The 12,482-nt window shown below is 46.6% G+C and overlaps 1 protein-coding gene across 1 annotated transcript; it reads right to left on the bottom strand.

Annotated features, from left to right (window-relative positions):
* Positions 1-1,868: 1,868 nt before the first annotated feature.
* On the bottom strand, positions 1,869-11,537 carry TACR2 (tachykinin receptor 2). The gene is made up of 5 exons (XM_009972359.3): positions 11,119-11,537; positions 7,555-7,749; positions 4,214-4,370; positions 3,389-3,585; positions 1,869-2,096 (listed from the first exon to the last, which is right to left on the bottom strand). Exons 1-5 carry the CDS (start codon positions 11,520-11,522, stop codon positions 1,901-1,903), a joined length of 1,149 nt encoding a protein of 382 aa, XP_009970661.2. The 5' UTR covers positions 11,523-11,537; the 3' UTR covers positions 1,869-1,900.
* Between the last annotated feature and the right edge of the window lie 945 nt (positions 11,538-12,482).

The following is a 12,482-nucleotide window of genomic DNA, read 5'->3' on the forward strand; positions in this document are numbered from 1 at the left end:
CGGGCCTGTTTGGTCTAAAAAGATCCACGTTAGAAAGCTGCAGGGCTCAAAAGGTTTAAAGGCCTTGCAGTCCCACAGGCTGGGCATGGGAGAGGTACAGCTTACGTACATGAAATGGCGGACTCTGCGTGTAGGTGTCCTTCAGCTCCTCGGAGCAAGAGTCTTTGCAGCCTCTAGCCTGATCCCAGAGATGGGTGCCTTGCAGAGTGTCCCTCCCAGATTGTTTTGAATCCCTTCAGAAGAAAGGCTTGGTGGTGGGTGTCTGTAAAGGCCTCTTACTGCTCTCCCTCTGCCCTGCGCGCACCCCAGCAGCGCAGGCTCGGGAGGAGCTGGCTGGCCGGTTCAGAGGGCTGGACAGATAACATCTAGACTAGAAACTACCTGCTGGAATGATTTAAAATTATGAACTTTTTCAGAAGGGCATACAGCCCTGTGCTCTGTTGTCCCATTAGCGAGTCAAGTTTCTTGGGCCTCTGTGTAACGTAGTTGTTCTCCACAGGAGCCAGGGAGGTGAAAAAGATGAAGTGGAGAAAGAAGATATATATCTGCTGGTTCCTGTATTGAAACAGAATCGGGAAAATCATATCCCTGAGTACTCTTTAAGTTCAAGCCACGAATCTGTACTCTGAATTTACTGCAGAATTTAAAGCTGGCAACACTTGGTAGTTTTGCTTTCACAGAGCAAAGGGGAATATTTAAAATAACTGGGTCTTGTCAACCACTATAGGAACCTTTTGTGTGCTAAGGTATGGCTCTGTGATATTATATACAAACCTGTCATGAAAGGCGAAGGTGATTGTGAGGTGCGACTTACCATGACAATATTAAATGCTCTATTACTTTTATATAATGTTTATATTTCAGCTTCTGCTGTTTTGCATGACTGCACATAATGCCTCAGGCTGTGAAGACAACATATTTCAGCCTTTATTTTCATATCTGAGGAGAGAAGGACAGGGATGACAAATATGGGGTAAGTCTGTAAAGTGAAGATGAAGGACCTGGGAAAAGACAGTGATGTCTTGGACTGTGGTTAGGACTAAGAGGAGGTAAAGGAGGTGGAACCAGATTGGATCCATGAGCCCTGACCGAGCCAATGAGCAAACCCACACCTTGCTACTCACTCTTCAGAGAGCACTGCTCTCCAAATTAAGCACCACAATTAACTATGTGAAGTTGGAGGAGTCGCTTGAGCACAGTTTAATAGGAAAAAGACATCATATTTTTGTACAAGGTTATAGAAATCCATGCAATGACAACATCTTAAGAAACTGTTTCTGGCTTTGAACTGATGAGAGATGGTGCTGCTGAAATTGCAGGCATGAAAATTTCAGAATTCAGGAAACTTTCAGGGCAGGCTTTTCAGTCTCGATGTGTTAGTATTTGCCTTTGCCATAAACAAGCTTTGCTCCACGGTCTTGTCCGCCTCGGGGCTGCTGAGCCATGGGACTTAGCTGCCCACACAGCCCTGAGGGTCCATCCAAACTGGGCCAGGTGTGCCCCAGCCTTTCTGGTCCATCACATCTTTTCCAGATTTAAGTGTCTTGGTGGAACAGAGAGCAGGAGATGTCTATCTGGAAGAGAATAATTGATATTCTACTGATGGGCACTGCCTCAGGTCTGCTGCACTGCTCTTTTGACTTCATGGGCAAAATCTCTCTGTTCTGTATTGCAGTTGTTGGTGTAAGGGACTGATGAACTTCTTGCATCTGTAGCTGGGTGATATTTGGACCTAAATGGACATTAAGTATTATCAGCAGACTGCTTTCAATGCTGATGGCATCTGAAAAAGTCCTGTAGGAAACAGTTGCTCCAGAAAAAAAAGACCTGCCTCAGGCTCCTGCAAATCTGCTGCCTTGAAATGTTGTGTTAAGATAGAGACAGAACTGGGAGGAGAAAATCAAAGTGTTAGCTGGGTGAGGGTAAATGATGTCTTCTCTTTCTCATTCAATTGAGTTTCTGTGTTGAAACTCATTGTTCTTGATTTCCCGTGTGTTGTCTGGTAAAGATATGGGGACATAAGTTTAAGTTTGTCTTTCTCAGTTGCTTTTATGCAAGGACACCACCGGAAGGCTAATTTGAAGCCAGAACGAAACCTGCAAGTGTAAGAAAAGAAATCAAATGGGGAAAATTACCTTTTTGATTGCACAGAGAAAGAGCGGATGCATGTCTTGGTTCTACCTCTGAATGATTGTGGAAATAAAGTTTCTGTTGAAATGAAAGGAGTGAAGTGAAGAGGCAAATGTATAAAACCATGGAGGGAAGCGCAGTAAGAGTTTATGGTCAGATTTCCTTATATTTTTAAGTAAATATATAGGATCAGCGACACGGCAGGATGTTTGATGTGCTCAGTACGGTGAGGTGCTGACCATTCTGGAAACAGCATTTGTGAGAAGCTGAGCTTCTGAGGCAAGTACGTGTGTTTACTCACTGGAAGCTTTTTAAAAAAAAATCAACAATTAAATGAGGAAGCTATCTGCTTTCTGAGAGGGGAGGAAGGGGGGGGGTATGTTTAGGTGCTTCGCGTTAAATGCAGGTCAGCTGCATGGGCTGCCAAACTGCCTTCTTTTGCGAGCCTACGGGCAGAATGCCGCTCGAAACGCTCTCGAGGAGCGAGCCTCCTGGCATCGCTCTGGAGTTGGGTGTTCTGCTGGCGGAGTCCCAGTGAAACTGCACTGGAGGTGCTGGAGGAGGTGTGCCGATAACCATTTTGTTACCCTAAAAGCTCCCTCTGCGCGCGCAGCTAGGCTGAAGAGAGGTGCGGGGTAGGGAGAGCTCTAGCAGCGGGATGCGCAGGCAGGATTTGGCGTGGAGGCTCCCCGCGCTCAGCGTCCCGTTCTCAGCGCAGAGCAAGAGGGACATCTCTTGGCACGATGGGGTTTGTGCTCTCCCAGCCGCTCGCTCGTGGCGGTGTGCCCGGATGGGACTCTTGGTAGTCACCCGTGGGCCGCTCCTATTCCCCAAGGGAGCGAGCCCGGTGCCTGCGTGGGGGGGCTGGGGTTGGGGGGGTTGGTGGTGGTGGCCCGGGAGGAGCGGGTGGCAGGGCCAGCCCAGCACTGGGTCAGCAAATGCGTTGCAGGGATTGCAGATTCCTCCCTCCTTCCTTGAAAGAAGGTGGTCTGCGCGTGGGAGTGGGTGCAAATGTGGCTGCACTGACCATACACCTGCTGCCTGTGCGTTATCCAGAGGCAGAAAATCTTAAGGGCCGAGTTAAAATCTCACTCACAGAGTGTGGTTCATCTCACATTTTTAGCAGAGTATAAATTAACTTGTCTACTCAGCCTATGGACTGCAGTTGGAAATCACAGTTGTTCTCACCTCCGGAGATTTACGCTTTTTCATATTGAGATTTTAATTTTGGCTGTGCACACATATGCACGCTACTCACCTTTGGTTAAGACAGCAGTATATGATGGGGTTGTACATTGTTGAGCTCATGGCAAGGAGAAAGATTGCGAGATAAACCTGCTGAATGTACTTCTGCTGGTAGATGTCTTCCTTGAAGCTCCCCAGGATGAAGTATATGTGATAGGGCAGCCAGCAGACAGCAAAAATGATCACAACTACCACCATGGTCTTTACAAACTAGAAAAAACAAAACCAGTGAGTTATTTCTGAGCCCCTGGGTGATCGTCTGAGCTTGCTGGGGGAATGGGAAATGCTGCTTTGGTTTTGGGTCTGTTTCACCCCCCTGAAGCGCTCTGTGGTATGTAGACCTGGGCTGCTATGGCAAAGAAACCAGCCCTGATGATGGAAACTGGGAACAGGGAGAGAGCTGGAGCAAATGTTTCCCAGGGCTCTGAGTGGACTTTCTGCAGAGGAACTGCTATAGCTACGTTGGAGAGACGTGGTAGGGAAATGCGATAACTGCTGTTACACTGATCCCTCCCCACCCTGTCCAGACATTTTCCCCCGTTTATCCTGCGACACGTGGATTTGCTGGACACCGGGTCTTACTCTCTAAGGACTGCTGGGATCTGCCCTGCTGCCTGCCAAGGTGAGCCTTTCCTCCTTGGAGGCTGGCTCCTGCATATAGATCACCATTTCTTTTCATACTTGCTGGGTGATGCCCTTTACCCGTGGCCCAAAATATTTTGTCAACCTGTCATACCCGATCCTGCAAGTTTTTGTATCAAATGCAAGCTCCGTTTTGGGATTGTAGCCAGCAGGGCTGGTGCGCTGGGGGTAATTATTTTTAAGTTTCACTTCTGACCTTTTTTTTGGCATTAACTTGGTGCTCATAGCGGACTCTGTTAAGGTGGTTGCCTGGAACTGCACTGCTCCACAGAGTAATTCCTATAATGCTGTATGCAACAAACATCACCAATAAAGGCAGTAAATAAATCAACACGATCACTGCAATGTGATACCTGGAAAAGAAAAACAAGCACATTTTCATAGTCAGCATGTCTCTTGAAGGGCTCTTTCAGAAATTGTCTTTTGGACATGTATGTCTGGCTCCCATTAACTTCAACCTCAAAGCATAAAGAAGCAGAAATTTTGCCTACAAACAACTTTACAGGGATGTCTGTAAACAGCAAAAGCTCATCTCTCTTGTGTTGTGATGATTAGTCCTTGGGCTGGATCCACTGCTCTTTCAAGATGGAGTAATATCATTTATCTTTTGTCAGAGAGTTACAGTCCGTGACCACCTGTGCTGAACTTGCTATCCCACTGCAGTCAGGGAAGAGAGGCATCTGAGACTTGTGGCTGTAAAAATACACCTTTACCTCACAGAATGCGGAAAAGGAATATTCTGAAAACTACAGAGTAACTCGATGAACGTAATAGTGCCAACAGCCTAATTCAGCAACAGTGAAAAATCCTGGATCACGGGCTGCAAAATGTAGCTGGCTGCTAACAGGGTGCACGGAGTCATCGGGGAAGACGCCGCAGATAGCAAGGAAGGAATATCTCCTGCTGGCAGCATGCAGAGAGTGGCGGTCATTGCTGTGTTTGTGTTGCTGGCTGGTTTTATTTGCGTGTGCACACACAGTTACGTATCACCAACGGGCTACGCGGTGACTGCTCCTGCCAAAAGTGCTGGCATTTCCTTCGGCTGGGTTTTAGCTCGGCCCTTCCTAGCTTTCCATCTTACCCTGCAAGCCTCTGATGGTTCCCTCATGCTGGGGCCTGATTATTTTAAGCAACCACCATTTATGGGGAGGGAGCAACCTGCTCACTGGGTTACAGCAGCTGTCAAATTAACATAAACAGTGTAAAAAATAGGATTAGGCAGGAGGGCTCTGGCGCACGCTGCTGGCAATGACCACAAAAGGCTGGGTGCAAATGATCTTTCTCGGTATGACAACGCGCTGGAGTTGCTCGCCGCATTAGCGAGCGGGGTCCACTGCTTTGCAGGGCACTGCCGGAATGGGTGTCGGGGCCTCGGCGGTGGTTGCTCCTTCGGGTGGTTGCGTATAGAACAATATTGTGTTTATGAAACGTGGAAAGTTTGTCCCTACCTGTTTTTCAACCTTCCCACCTGTTCTCAGAGCGGTACCTCTTTTGAAGGGCTAATAATTGCGTGTGAAGCCCAGCAAAGCCCTTTTAGAATCCCCATCCTGGGAGGAAGAGGAGAGGATGGGAGCCTAAGCTTGAGCACGTGGTAAAAAGAAACTTTTAGTCTTGTAGCTTTGCTACTTTGCTGCAAAGTTAACCTGTCACCAGAAAAAAAAAATCCACTGTGGTTAAGGTTCTTTCATTTGGTTAAACTTCTACAAATTAAGACCCTTCATATCCAAGATTCCTCAGGCACTGGCAGCCACAGTAATGCATTGTTTGGTTTGTTTTTTTTTTTAACATGTTTATCATAATTATACATGGTTTTCCTGCTGAAAAGGATTTCCCTTTGTTCCGAAGTCTAGAAATCTTGAAGGCTGGTTTTACTCAACTATAAAGGATTTGGAGGATCCACAGTCAACAAAGGAATGCAGTTCTCCATTTCTTTGGGGGGGGTTTTGGGGTTTCTTAATATTTATTTTCCTCGGTATTTGGACTAGCACATGAATGGCCACACGTGGCTTTTTCTCCCTGGTCTGTATTGCAGGCATCTGTCCCAACAGATCCATCACTCCAGGTGATTTCTGGGGAGCATGGCTTCCAACTTCCTTTCTGGGAAAGCTACTGAAACCTGCAAATCTGAGGCTGCCCAGGGACAGTGAGCTGGTGAAGTGATGCACCGTGGTTGGGAGCTGCTGCTCTTCAGCTGGGGATCCCTGAAAGAAACTGCCCTGTTATTTGCCACCTTCGGGACCAGCCCTTCCATCCCGTGCAGATTTTGTCTTCATGCTGGGAAACTCTTGTTTCAATCCTCCCCAATCCGTGGATGCGGGAGAAATAAACCTCACGCTTTTCTTCTGAATTCAATAATCATCAGAGACTTGTATACAAGTGATTATCTGCTATCCCTCCTTCTCAGTCGACAGGAGCCTGGCACACTGGGCTCCCCAGCATGTGCCATGAGGGCAACCGAGGGGCCCTGGGAGGAAGATCACCCAGCATGACATGAGCCTGATTTTACTCTTCGCTCCTCTGTGACTCTGGAGGCTGCGGACCACTGACTGCCAGTGGCTGAATATGCTGCATCTTGGCCAAACTTACATAAAGCTCCTGGAACTTGGCACATATTAGTGTGAAAACCAGTTTGTTTGGCAATAACTAGCCATAGGAGGCATCCAGCTGTCTGCCAGAGATGAAGACTGAGAAGTGAAAAAATGTCCCTGGTGCATGGAGCTGAGAAAAAGCATTCACAGTGAAGAATGGATGTGGGGAGCTTAGCACTTGGTTTTGGTCTGAAAAATTGTTTCCTTTTTGTTAATCGAATTGTTCCTTTTCCACAGCTCTTCCATTACTATTTCGTATAAACATGTTTTGCTTGATACATTTCTCAAACTGCTCTGTGTATCATGTGCTTTGAATAATGGTTAATCACAGCAGATCCCCTAAATGCGGGGTATGGCTTGTTTCATCTGGCTGAACAGTCTTGCTTTAAAGCAGGAGGAAATTGCTATGAGGGTTAGGAGCTCTTGGGAGCACAGATGTGTGCCCAGATAAGTCAGTCTATAAAACCTTAGGATGTTTGAAACATGCTCTTACAGGTCCCCCATCTCCCTCCAAAGAGCAGCATAATTTTTAGCTAATTATGTGGCTTCTCAGCATTAAAGATACCCACTTTCTTCCTGCCTGACGGAAGGAGAAAATCCAAAACCTTTGGAACCAGTATTTATTGCATGTTTAGAGAATTTTTGCGCTGGTTTCTCTTAAATCCACTGAGCCCTGTATCTAGGATTTCTAGATCTTATAACCAGTTTTCAAAGCAGGGTAGGATGGCACACCACCCTTCTTTACCCTGACCCATGATCACCCGGTAGCTTGTTTCATAGCCAGCTTAAGCTGAGCTTAGATGGGCTGCCCCAGACCTGTTTTCCCCTGCTGCATGGTTCCCCCCTGCTCTCTCTCCCAGTACTGCCTGTAGCCGACAGTTTGGAGAATAAATTAATTAATTTCCTAGTTAACTTTTGCACGAATTGGGAGTTTTCTCGTTTCTCTTACGTGAGCCGGTGCTTGGATCCGACGTCATCGGGCCAGACGACGATGCATTTCGTCGTTCCGTTGTCCGTCATGATCTCAGCGTAGAAGCACTGCGGGAAGGCGAGCCCAAACGCCACCAGCCAGATTATCCCTATGATGACTCTGGTGCTTCCAGCAGAGAGCCTGGGCTTGAAGGGATGAATTATTGCCACATACCTGCAAGAAAAAGAGGTAATGCTTTTACAGTTGCATTGGTAAACTCTACAACAAATATAGCAACTGTAAAAACTCACCAGGACTGTATAGTGGGCTTTATTTACAGAGACATTTTGATAGGTTCCAGGCTATAAATGATTAGAAGGAGCTAAATCCTCTTTGAATTTTTGTTTTCTTTTTTTTTTTTTTTTTTTTTTTTTTCAAATTAATTTTTCAAATGCTTTATGTGTTTGGTCTGAAATTTCATGCTGTGAACTGTTCACGTTAGTTTGGAGTTCTGCACCTTTTAATACAGTGCCCTTTTCTCCTTCCTCTCCCCCCCAAAAACCCAAGCACCCTGTTTCTTCCTAATTATGCCAATCTCTGATGCCCTATGCTACCACAACAGCAGCCTGGGGTCATGAGTATCCTCCACCCTGAATTCTTCCCCACAGATTTTCAGCTGTGGAAAACTCTTGTGCCATCCACCTCTGCCTGTAAATGCTCGAGCGCTTGTGCTTGCAGTGGAAGGGAAAAGCTGACCCCTCTGTCCCACACCTGCTCAGAGCCCTCATGGCACATCTGACTATTAAATTACCTACAAGCCCGGGGCATTCTGTGGTTTTAAATTCCCTGTGTAGAAATGCATGGTATTGTAATGAGTACCTAATCAATTATGCATTTCTTGTCATGCTCTCCGTACTCTTTGTCATGGTTGTTACAAAGGCAAAATAGAGTGGAAAATGCCCACTGCCTCCTCGTTTTCATAGCAAAACTCTGACAAACTCTGGACCATTTCTTGGCCAGGCTGGTGGGAGGGAGCTCTGCCTGGCTGCTGCTGCAGGACAGAGGGTGGCTGCACGGACAGACGCACAGTGAGCAAGCCAGAGCTGCTGCAAGGCAGCAGAGCCTTATTTAGCTATAAAATTTTCACGTCACCTTGCTTTTCTTCAGCTCGTCGTAGGCAGTATTGTACAGTGCTCGAATGTGGCTGGGGGAGGAATCAAGTGGCGAATATTCTCCAGAACATTTGCCCACGGGAGTGCCCAAACCTGTGGCTCTCGGTGAACTCGCAGTCCCGGGTATAAACGATGCCAGCGGCTGTGCTGCCGCAGCTGCCCGTGCTGCAGATACCGGAGGTATTACAGGGCAAGCTGTGCTTTTAGGCAAGCTCCTGCAAGTTGGGAGGTTTCCCAAATCTGTGAAGATCTCCTGGCTGCTCTTGCTGTGTGGCAGGGCTGCCTGTGCCCCCTCTGCCCTCTCTCCGTGCCCTGCTCCCTGTGATGTCCGAGGATGCTGGGACCAGGCTCCCGGCACTTTTCCTCCGGTCCTTGTCCCATGCAGGCGAAACAAGCTGAATTTCAGATGCTCCTGTACACTTTCTGAAGAGGGCCTAAGTGGCTTTGCTAACTGGAGTGCGAAACTTGAGCTGATAATACTGCATTTCTGCCTGGAGCGCTGTGGAAAGCGGGCAGTGGAAACGGCTGCTCCGGCACACAGAGCAGCCCAAAATGGGGAAGCAGAATGCTCCTAAAACCACCAGTGAGCAATATCGCCAGGCCCTTTTCCACAGCAAAGATGACTTATAGAGCTGACACTTCTTCGTCTCGTTCCTTACAATAAACCACTTCAAAAGACAGCTAAACAACGGAGCCCAAGTGGACAGAAGTTCTTATAACAATAAATGGAAGCTGCAAGTTTCCAGGAGACAGTGTCAAGATCTATTTTAAGGTTAAGCAAAGAATAGCTAAATATGGTTAGCAGCGAGATGCCAAGTGTTCTTTCTGATCTATGCCATGTGACTAAAGCAATTTTGGCTCTATAGGTAATTTCACCAAAAGTCCCCGAGGAACGAGAGTCGGGATACACGAGGACAGGCTGAAATGGATTTATCAAAAAAAAAAAAAAAAAAATTCTTTGGCAGACCACATGTATAAAATAGCAGTTACCAACAACTCTTGATTTAAAGCCAGGAATAGCAAAACAGTATTCGAGTCTAAAACTGAGCTGTCATTGCTTCTAAATAGGGATTTGGTTTCATCTGGACAACTGCAGGCTGATAAACACGTCGCTCATCCCTGTGCGTATGAGCGATCCTTCCAGCAACCACAGGGGCCACTGCCCTGTACTGTGCCGTGTCCCCAGCTCCGCGGTGGGTTTCAGCGGGTGTTCCAAGCACACAGGGTAACGTCACCTTTCTCCTGCTAGTTTGGTTATCTGCTTTGATTTGTCCCTATCGCTCGCTTCCCGGGGTGTGCCGGGGTGAACTGAGCTGCGAGCCGAGGCGGGGGGTTACGAAAGTGGCTCCGGGGACTCACAGAGCGATGCTTTTCGGATACCTCCGGAGGGATGCTGGCTCCACTCCCAAGGGAGCTGGAAGGGTCCTTTGTGGATACGGACCGGAGGAAACCTGAAGGAAACTGCAAAGTCAACAGGAGGGCTGGATAACGAGCCGCCAGGTATTTCTGGGCGCAGGGTCCGGCTGCCCGGGGAAAGACCTTCGCCATGGGGTTGTGGCAGGGACATAGGATGGAGAAGATACGTGTGTTCCCAGCACCAGGCAGAGAGTGGAAGAAACAGAGGGACGACAAGAAGGTGAAGGGAAGAGAGCAGAGAGCCTAGAAGGGAGTTTAAGCTCCTCTGCCTCTTTTACATGCCATTGCCTTTAAGAGAGGGAATTCCCATGGACTTTTGGCTACTTTTTAGTAAAAAGAAAAACGGCATTATGCTACTGAACAATGAGCTGTAAATGCATTCAGACAAATTTAAGCTTGAGTAAAAGAGACCTGGCAGATGGAAAAGAGTGTTATGAAAATACCAAATTACCTCAGAAGTGAGAAAAAAAAAAAAAAAAAAATCACTGTAATTGCTTTCCTCCCTCTTGGAATAAGTCCTTCCTGTGAACTACTGAAGCAGAATTTGCTATTTCTGATCCACTTCCCACTATTTCTGGTGGTTTGCTGGACTCACAAATGGGATTGTGGATTTTGATATTTTCATCATCCCACAGCATACTCGTATTGCTCCAGCTCTGTCCAAGTGACAGGTCCTTCTCATTGTTTAAAAAAAAAAAAAAAACAAACAACCAAAAGTGTTTGTAGGATGACTGGGAAACAACTTATGATTAATGACATGGGAACGATAAAATACCAGCCACTTCCACTTGTTACAGATTTGGGGGTGATTCAGCCCAGGGATAAAACAGAGGAGCCTTCCTTTCATGCTGTAACTAGCATCTAACCCCATAGTCTATTTGCCTGGCACTCCTCCTGCTTTGCTGATAAGGCACCTGACACAGTAGGTGGGGGCCAATTGCACATAGTATCACAATAATTTTTTGATAATTTATGGTGGATTTTTAGGACCTTACCTTCTCCGTTTGCCTCTTACCTCTCTGCAGCCACGGCTGTCATGGAGTAAATGCTCACAAACATTGCGGTGATGGGGAACCAGTTCTGAAACCTGCAGAATTCCTCACCAAAATACCAGACGTTGTGACTGGCATAAATAAAGTTGAAGATGGTATTGAAAGTGGACATCAGCAAATCCGAAAGAGCCAAATTAACGATAAAGTAATTGGTAGCAGTCCTCATTCTCCTGTGCGCAAGAATAATCCAGATGATGGTGATGTTGCCAACGATGGATGTGATAACGATGAAGGAGTAGGTGATAGCCCACAAAGCAATCTGCCATCCTGGCTGGGTAAACTGGGTTACCGCCGTCCAATTGCCACTGTCCTCGAGGGAGTCAGCCTGCGAAACGTTGCTAGCATTTAAGATGGAAAATGTGCTCATGTTTTTTTCTTCAGCTAAGTGTAAAATAAAATCTTCTGGCATCTGCTCATTTTCTTGACGTGGATGCTGGTGTTATGAATCCCCATGCATATGACTAAATGCCGTTAAAAAGACATCGGGATGAGATGTCTCGTGTCCTCCTGTCCTGTTTTCCGAGTGATGCAATGCAGTTCCAGGAGGAGATGAGCGATACTGAAGGCCTCCTCCTTGCCTGGCATTTTAACCTGCGCTTGAAGAGCAGAAACTAAAGAACAACTCTCCCCCTCGAGTTTCTTTTTCCTCAAAAAAAGAAAGAAAAAATGAAGGAAAAAAAAAAAAAAAAAAAAAAAAAAGGGGTGGGGAGGAAGGTGTTTTCCAGGTCAGTGGCTGGCAATGTCTTCCTTTAGATTATATTTAGGGTCAAGAAAATATAAATGGAAGTATCAAGCCAGAAAATACTTAAATCCAAGTGGAAATCCTTCTTTTTCAGGGCAGCGTTTTTTCAAGGCACCAGGTATGTGAATCCTCTGCAGCGGGACTGAGGACATTTGGTTTTCTTTGCCTGTGTAACCGTTAAGTTACACAGGCAGGAGCCGTACTGGGATAAATTCTCTACGAGGTTTAACAGGACCTTGAAAGGAGGTGGAGTCTCTTGCAGGCAAAAACTAAACAACCAATTTGACATCAAATGAAACATGGCAAAGTGGTACTTGAAACTTCTTTTTTCCCCCTCCCCCTATTTCCTCCCCCCCCATTTGTTTTGAAATAACCTCTGAAATGGACGTGCTGCTGTAGCAGCATTTTACAGGCTTAAATGCAAGGGTAGCTACTTTGCCAGATTTACCACTCCTTCAATCCTTGCGTTTCCAGGACCCTGCCTGTGAGCTCTCACAGCAAGAAAGAAACAAAATATATTCAGCTCAATTTTAGCAAGGTGGTCTTGCTCTCTGCAACTATTTGGAGGCCTATCTGCATTTTTCA

The sequence above is a fragment of the Tyto alba genome, unplaced genomic scaffold (genome assembly GCF_018691265.1).
Source record: "Tyto alba isolate M040663 unplaced genomic scaffold, T.alba_DEE_v4.0 Super-Scaffold_1, whole genome shotgun sequence".
Taxonomy (NCBI): Eukaryota; Metazoa; Chordata; class Aves; order Strigiformes; family Tytonidae; genus Tyto; species Tyto alba.